This window comes from Camponotus vicinus, unplaced genomic scaffold (assembly GCF_025532165.1).
Source record: "Camponotus vicinus isolate PSW18456_S1 unplaced genomic scaffold, iyCamVici1.0 SCAF_13, whole genome shotgun sequence".
Lineage (NCBI taxonomy): Eukaryota > Metazoa > Arthropoda > Insecta > Hymenoptera > Formicidae > Camponotus > Camponotus vicinus.
The window spans coordinates 2860406-2883874 of NW_028141949.1; the positions used below are offsets into that span (position 1 = coordinate 2860406).

The following is a 23469-nucleotide window of genomic DNA, read 5'->3' on the forward strand; positions in this document are numbered from 1 at the left end:
ATCAGAACACACTTTGCTCCGTTTTTCATCTCGGAGTCACACGCGAATCGTATTCATTCGAGAAAAAAAGAAAGCAGTGTAATGGACCGGAATCGTAAGTGATTTTACAGCAAATCAATAGACGGCCGATCGCGATTCTTTTTCAAACGGTGAAAACCGAGAGGAGAGACGGCGGAAAAAAAAGAAGAAAAATCCCCGGCGGCGTGTTATTAAATTAGAAAACGTTCACGCGCGAAGAGCTTTTTTGAGCCTGCTGGAAAGTGTTCCTATGCATTTATGGAAATTTTGCGCAGTAATGCGTAGAAACTTAGAGAGGAGCAAGAAGTCGGTATATAATGTCGATAATTAAATTCGAAAGTGGAACATTTAATCTTACAAAAGTTCCTCGCCGAACTTGACACGGTTATTCAAGAACTGAAAATATGTTTCCCTCCATCTTAGTCCGATCTTGTCGCAGAAAATTTGTGACAGCGACACTTTAATGAACGTTCGCCTTCACGGTAAAGAATCATGCGCGAGAGCGTGAAGATGGCCCGAGATGACAATGCCTGAAAGAAATTTCCAAAGAGAAGCTCTACATTTCTACTTCTCCCCCTTTCGACAAAATTTCATAAATATTACAAATATATTTAAAAGCTTCCCGGCAATCCTATAGAAAAACTTGTCACCAAGATGATCTTCCTTCAGGAAAAAAATTAGGGATGGCAATCCTCAAAGAGTAGCCTAGTGTTCTTTGTCCACTCATTTCTAGCCCTACGAACGTCGCGGAGAGGCGCGGCGCCATTAACCGAGTCCCCATCGCACTGGTACCAAGCTGATGGAGAAGAAGGAGGTCACCCGGTCACCCAGATGAGGTTCCTTGCCCCCTCGTCGCGTCGCATCGCGTCGCGTCGACGATGCCCAGTCCCAGGGTGCCCCACCGTCTCGACGTACCCGACCAATCCTGTCCCTTGTTTTCATGCCGACCGCCGAACCGGTCGGCGATCCGACATCCGCGGGACCGGCGCCGTGTCCAGATTTAAGCTTCTTCTTTGCCGGACAGGATCTCCGAAGATCCTTCTCATCCGTTGCGCGCGTCAGTGAATTCGTCCGGCCGCGCGAAAGTATCCGTCGCGATCTTGATCATCCAAGATCTTGCTGCTTGAGGGACCGCCGATCTCTCGGCCTGTTTTGATTTGAACAAACGTCATTTTGAAGAACATCATGGCTACGAGAGCTACGATCTTGGTGCTGATGATCACGCTGGTGGTCGTCGCGTCCGCTGGATTGCTCGGTGAGCTGGGACTGTGAACGAAATTTGATTAAATACGCTGGTACGAGAATTCAGACTCGCGTAGAAATGTCGACGTCGGAGACTTCAACGTCCGGACAATGGGTGCACGTGTGCTTTGCTTTCTGATCGGCGCGATTACGCTCATTTTGAGGTCGATTATATGATAATTACAAAAATCAGTTCTTTTTTATTCTTGTAGAAAATAAAAAATCGCTCAATTTATCTTGCGTGTCGTAGATATATATTGTAGATCGCGTGATTTGTTGTAAGATAAATATAGTTATATTTTATATTTTCCTGTTGTCAGAAAATAAGCTCATTGACATAATTTTATAAAGAAATCTATTTTGCACAATACTTAAAATCTCTAATAATCTTAAATATTGACTGTCAATTTATGATTACGTAAAAAAATCTTGTTTAAAATATATACTGTGTAATTTTAAATTAATATATATTCCGTTTTATAATATAAATAATAAAATTATTTTTCGTATAAATTTATTATAATAAAAATTTACGATATATATAATAATTATAAAAATAAATTTTTTTTAAATTTTATTTTCACTCATTAAATCTTCTTTATCTTTATTTTATTATTTTATTTTTATCTTCAAAAGAAATGTAACAAGAACTATTCTCAAAATTATCATTCAACGCCTCCATCCGGCGAGAAAGTCCAATAGAAATTCCCATTGACATGCTTAACAGCCAATATGTAGTTTCCCGTATCTATTGTGAGCATAAGTGCTGTCGCAGCCTGATTCGTCAATCAATCGCTAAGAGAGAGAGAGACAGAGAAAGAGAGAGAAAAAGAGAGATTCCAAAGCAAACTTTTACGGCGCAGTGAAACGCGCGTAGAAATTCGGCTTCCATTTGACTTTCGATCGACGGCGACTTTCGTTTCGTTCCGATTTCTCTGCACCGAGTTTCTCTGGCCGCGCGCGGCGTTTCTTATCTCTTGTACCACATGCACCCGCCACGTGTCTTCTGCCCGCAGAGACCCTGCTCTCGTGGGACCTGCCGGAGATCGAAGCGAGATCGACTACGTCGCAGCCCAAGTGCCTGTGCCAGACTTCCGGTTGTCTCTGCTGCGTCGACCTGAATCTGACAGCCGCGATCGATATAGGTGGCCCGGTTTGCATCAATCTCAGACAGAAGGAGCAGAATGTGACTCTAAACTTGACCTATCGCGATAATCCCGTTCACAATGCGACGATAAAAATCGGCAAGTAGTCAAAAATATTATAACAATAATTACAATAGTAATGTTCTTCTATGTTTACATTGAATGTCAAATTTTATTCAAATGCAACCGAGTTATCAATCCATAAATTATACTCGTTAATTTGAAAATTGAAGTCAAATTGAAATGATGTATCTTTCTTTTCGATCTTTATATTTTTCACTTTCTATCGATAATTAAGTTTTCAATCTTCAATGTCCGCACTTTTGCAGCGAACGCGGCCAATAAACCGACATGCATGAACCTCTTGTTAGACGTGGCGCAAATCTGCGCGAGATTCACGTCGATGAAGCAAGCCGAAATCGGTGGCTACGACGGTTGCATAGCGATCGAGCCGGTTCTGTTGGACAGGGAGCTAGCCACATACCATATGGGGTGCTTCAATTTTTACCACGGCGTCCGGCAGATAGAAATGCCCGCGTAAGTAGAAATACCTCTATAATATTCTTCGGAAGTGCGTACGCGAATATATGACGCACGATTAATCTCAGCAAAATTTCCTTTCTTTCTCTTCTAACAAATCCCGCGCAGCATCACGGAGACGACGGAATCCGTACCTGACACTACGGACGATGAGGACGACGGCTTGAATACCGATGAGCTAATCGCCGCAGTGTCAGCCAGCGCCGAGCATGGTATCGCACTGTTTACTCAATGGCTGGGTCTCAATCTCAATCCGAAGCTGAATCTGACGAACAAGGAGAATGGACTCTCGCAACAAGGTCATCAACAAGGTCACCAACAACGAGCCGATTCTTCGAGATCGGCCCGAAATATGGCGGACATTCAGAACGAGAAGAGCGACGAGCGATTCAAACAGCTGTTGAGCGCCCAGGACAACATTCTGAAGGGCTCGGCTACCATCGGACAGTCCAACGGCATGGAGACCACCTTCGTCTATTCCAAACCGACCGACTTGTTGACCGAGAGGAACGCGACCGAGGAGGCCAAAAGGAAACTCGAAGCGGAGGTTGCTGCACCGCAGCATCGGGTCGTGGTGCCGAAGGAGTCGAGGAGAGGAGGAAGGGCGTACAATATTCACCAGCACGTCAATGAGATCTGACGTGTTGAACTCGGTCGTCGCGGGGAACTGATCGCCCACGACGCCTTCTTTAGAGCTTTAGGATGCCGCACATAGATTATACTTGTACGTATGCACGCGGAGCTGGGCTGACGAGAAGAAGATCGTCGCTATTGTTCGTCAAAGGCTACAGGTAGCCACCGATAATTCAATCTTCAGGATTATGATCGTGATAATATTTTGTAACTTAACTCTAATGTAATAGCGGTAGAATGTTAATCTGCGCAAATATAGAAAGGATTGTCAATCAGAAACAATTAAACTGATAAAAGCATCTATAGACATCTTGAAGGAATAATTAATATCGTTATTTGATTGATAAAAATAAAGAAATAAAATTCCGTTCTTTTTATTATCAGACTACACGTAAGATTATTTTTATTGATTGTTGCTTGATGGGAAAATAATTCACAAACTTTAAGTTATGCAATTCTTCTGCGATTCTTTTTCACTTTGATGCGCGGTTTGTTTTTGCAATATTATTTCATCCCATATGTACTAATCTTTTTCTTAACTATGAACTAATACATTGACGAGCGTTACTCCGATATATCGCACATGCGTTTTGATTTCGCAAAAACTGTATTTATACTTGCCCAGCTTCGTCAGTATGATCTCCCGTGTTTGTGATCACGTTTGTTCCCGATTTCACTTGAAAATCGTCCTTGCTCTCGGGACGATATCAACCTTCAATAATTATTCACAAATTCTCGATTAAACATATGTTCAATTCGGTTTTAGTGAAAAATAGCTGACCAGAATCGCGCTAATTTGCGATTTATTTATCTTAAAACTAGAGAGGAAGAATAAAAATCACACGACGACATTTAGAATTTCAATAAAAATGTTGTTCAATAAATATAAGCAACACAAGTGTTTTTACTATGCATTATATTATTTATTTCTTCGTTTCTTTTTCGCGCATATCAAGAGTATGGAAATTTTTGTGCCGCCTGTGTACATACATGCAAAAATTATAATTGCACTTGTACTCATTTGCTACAGACCGTACAAGTCGTTTATATTCAAAAAACGATATACACAGAGACTTCAGCGAAAAAAGAATAATTACATGAGCGTGTGCCAACGCAATCGATTGCATCACGATATAATCTCACTCTTCCGTTATTTCGCGTGTGGCGTTTTCTAATTAATACTATAAATTAAAATATACAGAACGTGAGATAAGAAGTTAATGTGGTTCCTTCATTATTCTTCGAAAGCGCACGTAATTTTTATGCCCGAATTCTCTTTCAATTCGATACTAGAGTAAATTATATACTTTCGCACACTATTTATGTAGTTTAAGTGTTGAATAAAATTGATTGACGAGGGATTTCTTTGTTTATTTAATCCTTTTTCGCAAAATTATTTTTAACACCATAAATAAACGAGCCCGTGCATATTTATTTTTAAAATAAACACAGGAATAAAAGACGCTTGAGAACTTGTTTCTTCGAAAAGCATTTTTCATAATAAAATAAATATAAATAAACCGAAAGTATCTTTCAATGAAAATATTTCTCTGAAAATCTTCTTTAAAAGTAATTTTATTAGAGAATTAATATAATAATTATTCAAAGTTTATTTTTTTTAATATTAAATAATAATGTAACCAAAAGAGCTGTATCGTAAAAATAAATTTATCTGTATTCTATATCATCTTTTTGTAAATAATTAAATTATATAGTTTTATAAAATGCACACATGACTTAAATTAATATAACGACGATCGTACGGTCCGAAAAAAATCAATTTAAGAAAATTCGATATTAAGAAGTTTGGAAGACGAAGAATAGCTGCATTGTGTTGTCTTGGAATTGTATACATATGTATACGAGTTATCTCTTATGTCTAGCAATAAAAATGATTTAAATGTATAAACAAAACTTTTCGTATAAAAATTGTCACCAACTTGTCATACATGATTTCGACATTATCACTAATTCTGATTTTGTATATATATATATAGTATAATAATCCTAGTTTAAGATATCGCAATCAGATAAAATTTTTTTTACAATATTTATGAAAAAGCAAGTTCTTTAAAACAATAAATTTGACAATAATTAGACAATAATTAACAAAATTTTTACAAAATTAGTCTGTTTTCTAAAGAGACTAAAGAGATCTTTCTACAAAATGAGATTTAACGAATTAAATCGGATACTATGCTAATTTAATTCAATCTACATACTTTAAAAAATCGCTCATCACTTTTATCAGATGAGAAAAATATTTTAAAAACCATAAATTTACAATTTTTTAAATTTTATTACATATAAATTTAATTTTTGTTAATTCTTTATTATTTCATTTAATATCGTCAATAAAAAAAACTAATCTACCTAATGAAACTAATTTCGTCTCACGTGCCACGAAACAATATCAAACATATTGAAAAATATAAAATAATAATTAAGTCACACATATAGATTAATTCAGATTAAATTATTCTTTAGAAACTTTTTTAAAATAATCATCAAATATAAGAAGAAAATAAATGAAGATAATGAAACAATTTCTTCATTAGCTAATTTTTGTAGAAATAATCTTTTTATATAAAAAGTATATATACTTTCTTATATCTCGAAAATATTTTATTTGACTGATATCAAAAACTAGGATATATTATTGTGTATTAATGTGCATCATCCTTAAAACAAAATAAGTATATACAAATTATTTAAAGTAGAATGTCGAATTTCTGACAAACGCCATTTCAGAAAATTTAATCTTATCTTTTGCTTCTATATTATAAGTATTTATTCTCTCATTAAAACTCTTATACTTATTAATAAGTGGAAGAGATATTTCCGAAATTAAATGTTCTCATTTATTCTGCAGAGCATACCTTACATTCGCAATGTAGCATCGTCGGATTAGCAGCAATTCTAAATACTAATCATTATTATTAATTGATTATACAATTCGTTACCTTGAAAAATCGATATAAGAAATATATCTGTGTATCACCGTATATATTTATATATAAAAACTACTTTTTTGCGTTTTTTTTCGTCATCGCAATCATAAAAAAGTCTTCAAAAGAAAATATTACAAATCGACTAGATGCTAATAATGTTGCTTCCATTTAAAGTAAACACGTGTTTCGATGAAAATATATATGTGTATATGTATAATATATATAATATATAGATATGCCGCTTTTCTCTATATACGTGTTTTTCGTCTTTGTAGTAAAAATATTTTTTGGGCTTCATCTTTGGGCGTCTCGTTAGTCTACGGTTAGAAATTAAATCTGTTCCTTAACTCTGCAAATAACATTCCTGAATATCGTATGCCTAATTGCAAGAACTTGTGTAAAGAAAAAAAATGTAGATAATATTAAAAAATGATCAACAAAGGATATCTCTCTCCTTCTATCTTTAATCAAATTTCTCAAGCATTTGTATAGTAATAGTTATATAAAAATGATCTGATACGAAAAAATCAACTCATTATTATTATTTTGAATTATTTAATAAGAAATTTAATAAAGAATTTAACAAAAGATTTGACTGTCCCCTTTTTGCATCATCTCTGCACATTTTTCTCCTTCATAAAATTAAGCTTTCGCGAATCAGGCATACGCGTATAACTCTCGATCAGGTCATTAGAAATAATTCTCGTCGTAAAACTGATACCTCGATCAATTTCGTTCATTTCGTTGATTTTTACACACATGTCAATTAATAAATGTCGTTTCACTCATCATTAATAATCGTACAAAAATCGCAGATTACTTTTTTTCGTTTTACAAAAATAAATCGTCTATTAATCACACTAATTGGAGGACTTCGTTGCATAGTATATTCGATAGGTATAATATTTCGTAAAAATTCCTCTCGATTTATTCGTTCGATTCATCTATTTTCTATTCGTGTATATCGGTATGAATAAACATGAGAAAACGCGATCGTGCGCGCGAGTCGAAAGCTTGAACGATTCTTCGTTACATCAAAATATGTCTAGTAATTTTAGATAGTATTAGACGATGATTATGAGTTATCGATAAATATTAATATTTGATATATATATATGGGAGGTAACCGAACAGATATCGGTCACGTTGTACGATAAAATGCTTTTTGATTTGACAGCATCCGCTTCACCGTTTGATTATGTGAGGTCAGACACATTGCTTATTACCAACTCGCTTTCTTTATGAGCGATCATCAGTTTTGTATCATTCTTATATCGATATAGTGAAACGGAAGTCTCTTGATAATGCCTTGATTCGTGATCGTAAGCGCTTTTCGTTGTCCTGGCAAGTTCCTTGTTTTAAATATTTACGAATATCTCTTGATAATTTCATTGAAACTTACCACAGATGCAAAAATGAGCTGGTAATTTTATCATCCCGCCTTCAAAATCTTAATCCCGAAGATGTGAGACAAGCATAAATCCATTTTTTTCAACTGCACTTTTTCAACTTCCATTTTTTCTTAATGCGTCAAATTTTGCAATCTTCTTCAGTAAGAAAAATTTAATTCTATGTGAAAAAAATAAAACTATAAATAAAAATAAAATTATAATTTGGAATGTAGAAATTGAACATATTTTTGTCTCACAAAATAAGAATTAAGAAAATAAAAGTGGCTTATGATAAACCTCGATTTATCGCGTATTATTGCCAGCAATAATTATCGATATTGCTATATTATGAATATTCATGAAATATGAAAGAGATTAAGTGTACGAAAGTACGGCAGAGGAAAATTATTTGTCGTTGTGATTTTTACGCGAATTCACTTGACGGGTTGTCTCGGAGCGGGAGGATTAACCGGAGCCAGAGTCAAGGATTCTCTCTTCTTCTTATTCACGCGACGTCCTACGTGCAGGACAACGTCCCCAGCCTTCACGGACTTAAATTCAGCAATAGCCTCGGCATGGGTCATACCGTGAAGGGGTTTCGAATTTATCGATAAAATTTCGTCCCCTACAAACATAGAAAATTTTAAATATCGCGTTTGAATGTGCTAATATAATATATATAAAAATGTTATAAAACGATAGAATTATAATCCAAGAATCTTTAAATATCGTCAAAGAGCGTAATTCTTTAATATAATGATTTAAAAATATAATCAATTTTATTAAAAAATTATTATAATTTATAAATTGAATTTTCAGAAACAAAGTTTTATGTAACGCTTTTTATTAAAAATTAACTCAAAAACATTTCAAATACATAAATTAAATCAAATATATATATCGTCAAAGAGCAGGGATGATATAATTGAAATAAAAATTGAAGAAAAAAGAGAAAAATATTATTGTAAAAAAATCATCTCATAAAAATATTCTTATTTTGATTGATTAAAATCAAGAAAGAAATAAACAAATAAGTTTAATGTATTGAACATGAATTTACCTTCCTTAACAACACCTAGATCGGCGGCTTGGCCATTGGGAAAAACGGTTTTCACATAGATCCCCATATTTCCACGAGGACTGTCGGTTCCACCGACGATACTGAAGCCGAGTACCTTGTGCCCGGGACCCTTGAAAAATCTAGCGGTCAATATCGTAAAGGATGCGCCGCTCTTGCCGGGTCTCGGCAAGGTACAGAAACGTGACTCCTCGCCTTCAGCAGCCTCATCAATGTCTTCGAGTTCCGAGTCCGTGTTCAGGCCTTCATCTGCGTCTTGAGTACCCTGGAATAAAATTGATAAGTGGTCTTTAATCGAAACAAAAACTTTAGAAAAAATAATTTCAGATGAATTTTTTATACATCGAGTTGTCTAGTTTTCTTTCTCTACATTTATTACTTTTAAAATATATGCTAAATTAAGTTTAAAAAAAAATGATTGAGATGATGATGTACTCACTTGCCAAGTCTTCAAGTTCACGCCCGAAGAGCTAGGAATATTCGCGACGCTTCTGCTATTGAGTCTTCTCGGATTCCTCTTCCCAGGACTCCTGTCAGCACCCAGACTGCATGGTGCCTCATCTTTGTTACCACCATTGATATTCAATGCCTCGCCCGTGTAATTGTTCACCTGTCCGCCAACCTTGAAGTCAGTGGACCTCTTCCTCGGTGTAACTCTGGGTATATGTATCTCCTCGAACGATGACTCCGACTGATTCTTGGTCTTAAGGGTCTTCTGGAAGTGCATGTTCTCGTACGAGTGCTCTCTAGTTTCGGAATTGCTTCTGGCCAGATGTCTTCCCGCATAAGGACTGCCCGAGAAATCATGACCGCTTTGACGCTGAAAACGTACGTTCTCATAAGAATGATCGTGCACACTGGCATCGCGGTTTTCTGAATTGCTGCGTTGAAGAATGGGACGAGTCCTCGGGCAACAGGACGACGGCGAGGACCTCGAGAACATCACATTCTCGTAGAGATCTTTCTGCTCGTAGCTATCCTGGGAGTAAGTGAAAGCGTTGCCGTTGCCAGTAAGAGGACCAGTGCAGTGAGGTGAGTTTGGAACGCTGCTCTCTGTCAGGGTCTCCAGATTGTCGTGAAAGGGATAGGGCGGAAGGGACGTAGGCTCGCTCGAGTCATATCGATTCTCCTCAAAAGTCTGATTGGATGACGATGAGGTGATTGGACTTGGCACGTAAAAATTTGAGGCATTGTCCTTTTGCGGGGGAAACACCTCCGTCACGCTGAGAGCCTTCCGTTTCCTGATGCCAGCGTTTATCTTGCTGAACTTGCTGCGAAGTACATGCTGGATATCGGCGATTCCTTTCGTCGTGCCTGTAAATATTCGTTTTCAAGTAAGAATATCAAGCAGCCAAATAATATAAAATGTACATTCTTAGTATTTAACTTTAATTTTAATAATTTTTATTTTTGTATTTTAAATAAATAATTAATTTCAATGAAGATAGAAATGTACTACATCAATCTGGTTTAAATTAAGGGCATTTTTTTCAAGATTAAAAATATTCAAATTCACCTGGCAGCCTCAAGGAACTAGTCTGTAACAGTTTCTTCGACGAGCTCCCATCCTGAAGACTCTTCGCGGCCGGCGAAGCTTCTCTGCTGGCCGGTGTCGACCTCACCGCGTGTATGACACCGTGATTCGCGCCACCCTGTATCAGCGCCTCCTGCGGCTCCGATGACTCCTGCACAGAGCATCTTCGTCGCAGCTTCCGCCAGCGCTGACTGATGCTCTTGTTCCACAGGTTCAAGTCTGAGAAGAAGATAAAATTCTTCAGGATTTGCTCAAGGATAAAGATCATTAATTTTCTCACTCGACTCGAAAATGCACTTGAGTATCATTTCTAAAAAAGAAAAAAAGAAAAAAAAGTGTTTCGCTGCCCGGCGGTCGTCAGGCTTTAACGACCGGAAACACTTATCTCTTCCCTACACGAGGTGGCACGACATCTTTCTATTTACACGCAGATAACGAGTTGGGCCTGACGAAAAGACGCGTCACGGCTTGGATGAATGTAACGGTAACGATAGGACACTATCGAGACTAAAACAACGCCGAGCGAGCGGTGACTTATGCATGGATATGAAACAGACTGGTCGCTGCTCAAACATGTTATTATTCGAAAATAAAATTAACTCAGCAAAAGTGATAATGTTATCATATTATCATATATATACGTATGAATAATTTTCCTATGTTTCGCTTGAAAAAATGCATCTCACAAAATATGCACGATAAACAATAAATATAAATAAATAAAATAAAGATAAAATATATAGGAGGAGTGTCACTGAAAATTACCACCTGTCTAAATAAATCCTAAAGTGAATATTTTATAAAATAAATGTTTTAAAGATAAGATTACTTTTAACTAAAATTACTGTTGCAATTAATTTCAAAAGAGTCTATTTTGTCTGCACGATTATATTCCAAGTATTCGCAAGATTTGAAGGACACTTTCAAGATTTTTTAAAAATAAAATCATGTTTTTTTATACATGAATCGATTCTCTTTATTATTCTATATAAAAATATATCAAGATATAATCGTTAAAAAATCGATGTTTATGAGATGTTTTATAATTTATTATAACAAAGCATAAAATAAGCATATAGTAAAGTAATCACATTTCCAATAGAATTTTATTCTCTAAATTTGTCATTGACAAATGAATAGAATAAATGCTCATCTTTTTTTAAATGTTATTACACAAATAAGATCTTTTTTTCTAAAATTTTTTAAGTCTATTTTTATTTTTATATTTCAATACCTATCATCGAATACTAAAATAATAATTAAATAAAATCTATATTTTATTATAAACTGTCAAAAAGAAAAACAATTTAAAAACACTCATGTCGCGATGTATTCTTGTCAGGTAAATTACAAGAATTTCTCATTCCGTCGTCCCACACCTCATACCGCCTAACTACGCGTCCAATCACAACACTAATCCGTAATTACAATTCAATATAGTCTCCATATCCTCCCCGTAGCATCCACGTGACCGGAAAACAATGAGATCAGCCGCGAAGTGACGTCAATTTCAACACTTCTTCCTCCTTCTTCCGTCTCGGCGCACCTTGAACGGTAACCTTGAAGAAAGCCGGAGCATAACGCGTCTCCCACCGCGCATCCGTCACGCGGTGTCATGAATTATTGAAGCAGATTTGACGAACTTTACGGCGCGCGATCAGGTCGGATCGGGTCGGGTTCACGGGAGAATTAATGCGGCAATCAAGTTCGCGTGTTATTTTCGATCGTCGTCCGAGGCGCGATGATACTGGGGAGTGTCCGGCGCTCGTCGCTGCGACGCACTGATGCGTCGACCACCGACGCCGGCTGCGCTTATCCCGGCAACGGGGTTTCCGTCATCCTGTATGAAACGCACTTTCACTTCTCGTATCTCTCCGGATGCGTCTGACTCTACCGAGGCCTTTTTCGCCGCGTCGACCGGATGTTGCGCTCGTCGATTGCACTCTCTTTAAATCACCTTGCGTATACGTAAGACCCGTGTACCCAGGTGAATCTGTCTAGTTTGCTTTCGTCAACGTCAGTGCGAAATTATGTTAAATTATGTCGATATTGCTCGGCGTGATTTTCGCATTACCTTCAGAATTTTTTTACGACAATGATATCAAGTCGATTGAAGGAATCTTCAGAAACTTTTATGAAATAGCTATCGGATATCTTTCTCTGAGGAATGAAGTCTCATACGTGGAACTTGTATATACATTGTATATGTCTTAGCAAATTCCTGGAATATTTTATAAAATGAACATACATAGTTTGGAATGAGATATAACTCGTAGAATCTCTCTTTCAATTCTGAAACGTTCTAATCTTATCTCAAAAAGCAACACAATAAATACGATTGGAGATGAAGTTGTGTGGAGTGTATTCATCAAATTTTTTTCCGATATCAGGAAATCTTACCATAGCAAGGTATATCTGATATATGAAATTATGTAATCTTATACAGTCTTATACAGAATTAAATTTCTATAAAAATTATTTATATTGTATATTTAGCATTTTAACAGTTTATCAGTCCCAATCGATGAAAGAAGGTGAATAAATTAAATACAATTATAGTAATCTTCATTGGACATTGTTTATGTTTATTTAATTCACATTATTACCGTCACCATATTATATACGCTCTTATCTCCAAGATAGCTTAATCCGACATCTCGATAAGACGTTTAATTCCGGAACAAGTCAACTCCATTAATAGAGGCTTAAGGGGAATGTTGCATTAATTTACATTTGCCGGCATCGCGATGTTCCATGCAAATTAGTGTCGGTTGTACGAAGTGCGGAAAAAGCTTTGTCGTTGCAGATATTATCGTCGAAAATTTCAATCTCTCCTGTCTCGACAACATCCTTTACACATGATCAAAGAGACCGCAGAATTCTGTGGAATTTAGAATGAATTTAAAAATAATTTCTCCTCAAAATAAGACTTGACATAATTTTGCCTACATGTGTATAATTATATATTTTTCTCTTCATACCATCTTTGAAATTAAAAGGTTGATTCTAATTCGAATCTAAGTGAATATCCTTCATGTGACGAGTTTGTATTTGGATGATCTTTCCTCAATAAAAGAGAGGTTGATGAATATATATTCCTCCAAATGCAAATAATTATTTTCCCTGCCATTTTTTATGATATTATTCTTTCCAAAGACCACTTATCACATTTCATTTTCTCTTCAATTTAATATAAATTTAAAAAGCTTGTATCCGCAGACATCTTCTTCGCATCTACACAATTTTCCATTGGATTATCTCTTTCATTTTTGTACTATTTCCCTCGCAGATGATTTTCCCTTTCACGATATAAATTTGAAAAGTTTGTGTATTCTCAGGAATGTAGAATAATTTTCCCAATCTTGACGCAATTTTTCTTCGCAAAAAATAATTCCTCCTTCCCCGATGCCATTTCTTTCAAGACTCGGCAAGTATAATGCACCTTCTCACAATACAAACTTGGAAAGTTTGTACTCGTCCGGGTGTATTATCATCTGCAGCTCCAGGCGCAGTAATTCGGCGTAAAAGTAGAAAAAGCCGATGATGTAAGCCAACATTTTGTCTCGCGGAAGAATCACCGATCGATCCCCGGTCACGATCGTCGATCGTCCCACGATCTCTTCGGCGACGTGAGATAAATTTCCTCGCGATGATTCGCGCGCAACTCCGTTTTCCGCAATGATCGGCAACGAAGTGTCCGTTTTGAAAATTGCAGGATCTATACCGTGCGCGGTCTCGGCGCAGACTGAAAGGCCACTCTCGGTCCTCACGTTGCCGTATACAAGGCGTCACACGCGTGTGCGTGCCACACGTGCGCAACACTTGGTACCTGTGCATACACGGTGACACCAAAGAAAAATTGAAGAAAATTGAAATTGAAGGGATTCTCATAAAATCCCAAAATTGAATTAAATGTTTTAAAATAAGAAATTAATATATTGTAAAGATTTTAATATTCTTCATCAAATATTCGATAATCTTGTCTACAATATATTGACAAATACTTCGATACTTGAAAAAAAAATGTATGCAAATGATTATTTTTAAATATAAATAAAATAAATGAATAATTTTGTAATTTTATAAATGATTGATTCTTTGGAGATTGCCTCACAAGAATTGCGTTTAGAATTTTAATCAAATAACAAAATATTATACTTCTCATTTTTTAATTCAACCTCAAAATTTTGATCTAAAATTTGATTATAAAAATTTTAAAAATTTCAGAGAAAATTGAAGAGAGATATAGTCTTTTTTTAAACGAGTCACCGTGTACACGATTGTAGACAAATTATGTACTGATTATGGGAACTTTTCAGTGTGTGTAGAGCGGTCTCACTCACATACATATATTTCGTGCATCTGTACATACACACATACATGTCTCCTGATGTACATCACGGCTGCGTGCACACCCTATGTACAATTGCATTCGTGTACCTCATGGTCAGGGCAGGATATTATTCTCCACGATAATGTGAACGTGTCCTTTATGCACAAATACGTACATGAAAGTAGACATGCGCGCTTTCGTAAAAATTGCAACGACTTTCGAATAGCAATAATCACTCGTAGCAAGAGTCAACTCGAAAATAATTAAATGTACTACAGGCAATTTCCATTATTCTCTTTCTTTCACACCCACAATTTAAATTATTACAAATAAAAATAGCTAATGAAAGAAATAAAATAAGAAAAGTAATTATAAAAAATCTATGTGTATATCTAATTCTCCTTTAATTTGCATATATTTATAAAAAATCTAATATTATATTAAGAACTTAATTTAGTGTAAATAAGTTATAGCAAATTAATATATACGATTAATAAATTCATTTTAAGTGAATTATAAATGAAATTTATATTTATATAGTAAGTTTTTATTTTTTTAAATAAATATTTTTGCAAAGTTTTCGATATATTATATACAACCTATTTTTTAAAACTGTCTCTCTTTCATCCAAATAGTTCACGCACACATGCAATTCCCTTTCATTTCTTTCATCGGAAGATCATTCGTCGACATAATCAATCCCATAGAAGAAGACTATCGCATGCGAATAACGCTCTATTTTATCGTCTTATATACGGGGCTCTCGTATATAAATAAGCAAACACGGCCGCGAAAGTGACGAAGACTGTCAGCGAACGACGATAAACACGCTTTAAAGAGACACGCATGTAAGTATACGCACGCACGCACGCATACGCAACAGCACGTGCGCGTTCGCAAGAGCGCGGATATATGTAAGTATGGGTGACTTAAGTGACTCGCCGTGCGTGAGGTCAAGCCCGAAGAATATTTCTTCTATTGCTCATTGTGTCTCGGGGGCCCCGATCCCTATAGTACATTCGAAGTAAGTGGCCGCTCTCGACAAGAATTTGCGTCGCCATAGAACGTCAAAAGTCATTTATTATTGGATTCATTCTTTGCGATTCTGAGACCTATTTTAAGAGATTTTTATTTTTATTTTTATTTCTTATATTTTTATTTTCTGATATGAAACTTTCTTACGTACAGTTAATACGGTTCTTGTATGTGAAAGAGAAGCGCAATTATATTTTACAAATTATTATCTGTATTTTGTAAATCTAATTAAATTTAAATTTAATAATAATATATATTAAATTTAATAATAATATATATTATATATAATTTAATAATATATATTATAATAATATATATGTATGTATCACAATAATTTTTTCAACCCAAAAATATCGTATTTTAAACATAATTTAATTATTTATTTCAGTTAAATTAAAAATATCGTATTTTAAACATAATTTAATTATTTATTTCGATTAAATGTTCAAAATAATTTCCGTTAACTTGACGCGAATAAAAAATATAAGCGTACATATGCTTATCTCAAATCTTTATAAATGTAGTATTATTATTAAAAATTCTTCTGGTAAAAAATATTTATTAGATTAAGATCTTCAAGAATGTAACTATTTTCACTTAAAATTTAATTTAAAAGAAAAATTTAAGTTTAAAGAATAACATTTTCCGAATCGAAATGTTGCTGGAACAAAGCTTTATTATGTATGCCACATAATAAATGTGTATTTATGAGCACTGCAAACATTGCTTTTTTCTGGTTTTTAAATTCACTTATTGCCGGAAATGTAACATTTAACATCTATAATTTCGTTCTGATCTGAAATTTATATGACAAGAAAAATAGTTTTACATACAACGGCGATTAAATTATCAGACAATTAAATGTATCAATTAAACGCTGTCGCAAAATTAAAAATCAATCAGAACAACAGGGCACAGTTTAAGCACAAAAAGCGATTCGTTCGAGGTAGAACTTCCATCGTCCGATTGCGGTTTTACAATTAGACGTTAATAATTATTAAACTTGTAAAATAACACTTAGCTTTGTCTGTGATCGGACATTCGGGAGCACGAGCATTCTTCTAGTACACATTAGCACATAGAAAAGAGCTGAAGAACTTTGCTTGAAGAGGAAGAAAGACGGGGACATGCGTGACGGGGAATGAAGCGGAAAAGGGGCCTTCCAGTTGCAGCTGGAACCACGTAGTAGACTACCGAGAGAAAGAAAGAGGAATGCGTAAACGGCACACCGTATAAGTAGCACTCTCGACCAATTCCAGAAATGTTCAGAATGGAATGAGAAGGTGCAATGAATGATGCACTTCAAGCTTCTGGAAGTGAATCTTCAAGGTTTCTCTTTCTCTTCTTTCTCAAAAAAAAAAAAATGAAAAAAGTTGAGATGAAATTGTTATAATTTGAAAAGTTATACAAGTATTCAAATTTATAATATTTGTATAATACTGTTGTTCATAAAATTATAACAGTCATATAATTTTTTTTAATTATATCATATCTTATGACTGTTATAATTTTATGAACAGTATTACAAATATTATAAATTTGAACACATTGTATATTTAGCGAGAATTGTATAATGGACGAGTATAATGGGCGAGGAAAATTAATAAGTGTCAGAAAATAATATAAATGTATAGTATGGCAAGGTTTAAATTGAATTTTTTTTTTAATTATAATATTATATTAATAATATTAAATTATCATATATTAATATTTTAAATTACATATTATAAAATTATAAAATATTTTTATTAAAAAACATTACATATAATATTTTTAAAATTATCAACTTTACCATGTATACTCTTCTTTAATTTATATAATTAAGGGAAAAAGAAATATTAGAAAATAATTCTAGAGATTACAGAATAATATAGAATTGACATAAAATTTTATGATATACTAATATACTAGAGCGTATTTTATTATAAAAGTAAGACTATTACTCACGTTCCCAAGAGATCTCTCATTCGGGTTAAATTCATCCCTGGTCACGATAGCGTTGCGTCATCGTTTCCGATGACAACGACACGATGACAACGTAATAAAGCTCTTCTAAACTCACGTTCGAAAAGCGGCATAATTTGCTCGTGTATTTTTATTTCGAGCAAGGTCAATGACGCGCGTCGGAGTCGGTACGTTGCTCCGTGTTACTGATAATAGTATCGCTATATATCATGTTCAGGTTCGCCAGGATGCACATGAAATAGCTGAATCAGCGGGGATCGCATCCCTGCTTCAAGACGCAACTCGCACTAAGAACAATTTTTAGTAAAGGTTCAAGCATTATCGGCCTATTAAGATACGCACGTGTGCGCCATAAAATGGTTGCAGAGAAACTGAGATCGCAATTATGCAAATTAATTCAGATCAATATTTACATAAAAATGACAGTTATAAGCAATAAAACGAACATTAGCATCCTAAAAGAAATGTATTTACGATCATTTTGCATCATGAAAGCGTAAGCAAGATAGAAGTGCGTAAATAATAATGAACAAATAAAGTTTCTTCTCTTTGAAAACGAAGAAACGCAAAAACTCGTCTTCGAAATATATGACTTCTATTAATTCTTTTCAACCGTACATCTCTCTTTTACGAGAACATATCAGCAGAATCCTCGGTTGAACAACGAGCGACTTGTACAAACTGTCTCGTACTCTTATGCAAATTCGTCATTACTACCCCTCGAGAAGCCGAGAATTATTGTCGTGTCCTTTCTCGGTTAATAAAAAGCTTCCAATATTTCATCGTGCGTAATATAACGACGAGGCGCGACATTTTAGCGCGTACTTTTGTCGACGGTGCGAATTGTTCGAAACGTGTCCGCGGTATAATCGAGTAACTGTATGCAGACAATGGCCGAGGCCGCACGATACGCATCGTTGACTCCAATTATGCGAGTTCTCAACCTCGGCGCCGACGCTCCCGCGATTACGCGATCGTCCATGTGTATTGTCGCTATTTCGGGTGGGTTAGCTTGCTTCTGCACGAGGGTGATCTTTTGCAACGTGGCTTTATGATCCAGAAATTAAATGATTATCCAGATCTTTGCAACTTGGATGCAAGAATTTTACTAAATTGAAAATAAAATATATTTTATAGAAAAGAAAAAAAATAGAGTAAACTAGACAAAGCTGTCTTGAACGTTTTTAACAAAGTAACTGAAGCCGCAAATATCATTAATATCTGAATTATAACTCAGATAATATTTAACAAAATTAATATTATTAATGTAATTAATATCAAGCAAATTTATAAATAACCAATAAAGTATTGACAGAATTTAATTCACGCTTCACTGAATTGAAAATTAATTATATCTGAGAGAAAATGAGAAAAAAATAACAATCAAGAGATCAAAGAAAGAAGAGAAAAAAAATAGCAAATTATATAGAATTATCTTGAGTGTTTCTAACAAAGTAACTGGAACCGACGTAATGGCGGATGGTGGTCATCGTGAGCTAACTCGCTTCGCAATTCCATTGGAACTATGGGCGAAATTATTTCCATGTATTCGCGTAACATCGCGTTCGTTCTTGCACTCAAGGTCACACGCATATAATGTTTATGTCCAAGAAAAAATATCTAACATCCGTTCTCTGGTAAGGATTACCGTTACCGGATCATTTGTGGTTCTTCAAATGTGGTGTTTGCAAATAAAGAAATGTTAAAAAAAAATCTTTCTGATAGAGCTTCCTTAAAGAAGTACATCGAGTCTTCATGGCTCAACGATTGTAAATCGTGTCTTAAGCTGGGGAAAAAATGAAGAGAGTGTAGTTCTGTCGGAAGAATACACGAGAGCGCCTCGTAAATCGAGGAAATCAAGGATAGAAGTTAAAGATAATAAGAAATAAAAATGCAAATGCAAATTGTATCATAGGCGAAAACTGTACAAGAGATAAAACAAATATCTATGAGTACGAATTATATATATATATATATATATAGAATAGATGAATAGATAATTAAACATCGACGGACAGGGAGATTGTAAAAGTAAGTACTCGGCAAAGATGTGAAGCAAATACGCAAAAGAAATTGTGTGAGTCAATAAACTCGACGAAACGTAAAGGGCGGAAACTACTGGCTTGTATGGTTTCTACCAACCATAGAAACGAACATCTATGAATAGATGAATAAAGATCGCGCAATAGTGAACGAGGAAACTGAAGGATCCGCGGTATATTATGCCGCAGAAAATAAATTACGTTCAGCGCACGCTGGCTTTTATATTCCGGCAGGTATTCTTCTGTTAAGAGATACGTGAGAAAATGCGAACGCACTTAGTAATATGTACGCGAATTATGGGGTACAGCGGGTACACCATGACGTGAATGACTTTTGACAGTTGTTCAACTTATCTCCATTACAATGACGAAAATTAATGTTTCTAGACGTCTATTATGTATTTTTTATTACGCGAGTTTTATTGTATCTTTCATATATATATATAATTAAATATTATCTCGTATGTATATATAATTAAATATTAAAGTATTAAATATATTAAATTATTTAATTATTATTTAATTATTAAATTATTATATACGATACAATTATTAATTATGAATATATACGTATACATTAATTATAATTCATATTAATTTATCAATATAAGAATAATAATTAGTATAAGAATAATATATATAACTCTACAAATATTTTTATATTAATAATATTTCATAATTATTTTATTAAAATAATTAATAAATATTATTAACATAAAAATACTTGATTGTAGAGTTATATTATTTTTATACTAATTATTAATAAATGATAATTATTAATTAAGAATGTATAATGTGCATCATGTACATAAATACATGAAATGAATATAATTTTCTAAATATTCAAAAATATTTGATATGCAAATTTTAAAGTTATGCGCGTCGACTTATATAAAGTATTAATTAGACGACATTTCTCCGATCATTAACACGAGGCATTATAAGCAGTGATGCTTAAGCGTCCATGCAATCATGAATAAGCGATGATCGATAGTGTCAACGTTCGCTGAAGGAAGTTGTATCTTTACATCGAATTTCAATCAGGAAACTACCGTTCGAACATCCGGTCCATATATTTCCGTTAACTGAACAACTTTTGTATGACTGAAAGAAACCGCAAACTTCCTTAGCGAATAAACGCTGCGGGAACTGCTGAGAACCGCTGTAAAATGTTGCAAACCTGATTGAGTGCAATCGTATGTTACCCTTTTCTTTTTCGGTTCTTTCTTCTTTTCATTCTCCCAAATGTCCTTTTATTTAAATAAAATATATAAATGAATATAATCAAATTAATATTGGAAATAAGATAATTAGTCCAATTAAATAATTAGTAACTGACATTATTAATTTTAAGCCGTCTCTAATTAAGCGAAAATTCTCAGAAACTTCTCTGTATGTTATATTTAACACATAGCGACATAAAGTACGAGACTTTCGCTGAATTAATCAATTATGCCTAATTAAATAAGAGAAAATTATCAAGAGCTTTTTCTTGTATTGTTAGTATCTTCCATTTGAATTCGTAAAATTTACAATTATCCAACAACGTAAAAAATTAAACTTCCACGCAAGTTTACAGTATGCAAAACACTAACTTAATTAGTTCATCCGGATCTTCCTGACAACGGAAAAGAAAAAAAAATTTAGTACCGTTAATGATCGCCGACAATAGGTAGTTTCGGAAAGCTTCAATTATCGGATGATTAAGTAATCTTCCGTCATTCTTTCGTACGATGCGAGACACGTCATTTATAATCCGCGAACTATCATCTCTAGCGTCGCGCTCCGACATCTCGTTGCGTGACCGCTCGATGAGCGTTGGAGTCCCATCGGTGAAATGTCACTGTGCAACGATGACAATGCGACGCGAGACGAAGACACACGTGCATATATCTCCCTTCCCATGAGAATGTCACCGCCTTCCCGGAATTTCGCCATTACGTTGCGGACATATCGCCGCAGGAATTCCATAAGCAATAATTTGGTACCCCTGCCTCTCTCACCCCCCTCTTGACCGCTCCGACCACACCGCTGAATTGAATTATAACCGCCACAGCAATTTGTCGGTCTGCGGTATAATTCGGTGACGACAACTGGCGATCCGTGTAATATGTGAAAGCACGATATTTTATCAAAGCAATTCGGCTTTGGAAGAGAGAATTTTGGAAGTTTCCGTGGGAAAAAGATATATTCACAAAAGTGTTTCTCTTTTCCCGAATAAAAGATATTAAATATAAAAAAGCTCTCTCATATATAAGGACTTATTTCTCTCATTTATAATTGAAAAAAATATATAAATATATAAATTATATAAATCAATATTAATCCCATAAAATTGCATTGTTCTCGAGCGATAAATTTATATCGTATGTTTAAAGCAATTCGGTTATGGAAGAGAGAATTTTGGAAGTTTCCATGGGAAAAAGATATATTCACAAAAGTGTTTCTCTTTTCCCGAATAAAAGATATTAAATATAAAAGAGCTCTCTCATATATAAGGACTTGATTCTCTCATTTATAATTGGAGAAAAATATATAAAAATATATAAATTATATAAATCGATATTAATCCCATAAAATTGCATTGTTCTTGAGCGATAAATTTATATCGTATGTTTAAAGCAATTCGGCTTTGGAAGAGAGAATTTTGGAAGTTTCCATGGGAAAGAGATATATTCACAAAAGTGTTTCTCTTTTCCCGAATAAAAGATATTAAATATAAAAAAGCTCTCTCATATATAAGGACTTGATTCTCTCATTTATAATTGGAGAAAAATATATAAATATATAAATTATATAAATCAATATTAATCCCATAAAATTGCATTGTTCTCGAGCGATAAATTTATATCGTATGTTTAAAGCAATTCGGTTATGGAAGAGAGAATTTTGGAAGTTTCCATGGGAAAAAGATATATTCACAAAAGTGTTTCTCTTTTCCCGAATAAAAGATATTAAATATAAAAGAGCTCTCTCATATATAAGGACTTGATTCTCTCATTTATAATTGGAGAAAAATATATAAAAATATATAAATTATATAAATCGATATTAATCCCATAAAATTGCATTGTTCTTGAGCGATAAATTTATATCGTATGTTTAAAGCAATTCGGCTTTGGAAGAGAGAATTTTGGAAGTTTCCATGGGAAAGAGATATATTCACAAAAGTGTTTCTCTTTTCCCGAATAAAAGATATTAAATATAAAAAAGCTCTCTCATATATAAGGACTTGATTCTCTCATTTATAATTGGAGAAAAATATATAAATATATAAATTATATTAATCGATATTAATCCCATAAAATTGCATTGTTCTCGAGCGATAAATTTATATCGTAAGTATCACACTGACAACTCACGTCCCATTTCAACGACGAAATAATAGTTGCTTCTCGCAATACTTGTAAAACAATGGTATATCTTTGGATATTCCCGCTTTTAACTTTTTGCCGGCTAATGTCGTAAGAGAATTATACAAGCTTTAATTTTCGACAATTAAAGTCATCAGTATTAATAGCGTACATCATTATTTATGCAATCGAGAGTCGAGAGAGATTCA

The 23469-nt window shown here is 34.3% G+C and overlaps 2 protein-coding genes across 6 annotated transcripts in view; one reads left to right on the plus strand and one right to left on the minus strand.

Moving 5' to 3' along the window:
- The first annotated feature begins 977 nt into the window (after positions 1–977).
- LOC145964542 (uncharacterized) lies at positions 978–4980 on the plus strand. The gene is made up of 4 exons (XM_083087439.1): positions 978–1273; positions 2277–2504; positions 2735–2942; positions 3054–4980. The coding sequence occupies exons 1-4, from the start codon at positions 1204–1206 to the stop codon at positions 3583–3585; spliced, it is 1038 nt and encodes a 345-aa protein (XP_082943565.1). The 5' UTR covers positions 978–1203; the 3' UTR covers positions 3586–4980.
- Positions 4480–23469, minus strand: part of LOC145964537 (uncharacterized) — a 34574-nt gene continuing 15584 nt past the window's right edge. For all 5 annotated transcript variants that reach the window (XM_083087430.1, XM_083087428.1, XM_083087429.1 and 2 more), the window contains 4 exons: positions 10515–10751; positions 9438–10312; positions 8981–9263; positions 4480–8545 (listed from right to left, as the gene is read on the minus strand). In XM_083087430.1, the coding sequence (XP_082943556.1) occupies positions 8355–8545; positions 8981–9263; positions 9438–10312; positions 10515–10751 (1586 nt within the window). In that variant the 3' untranslated portion in view covers positions 4480–8354. The remainder of the gene's footprint in view (positions 8546–8980; positions 9264–9437; positions 10313–10514; positions 10752–23469) is intronic.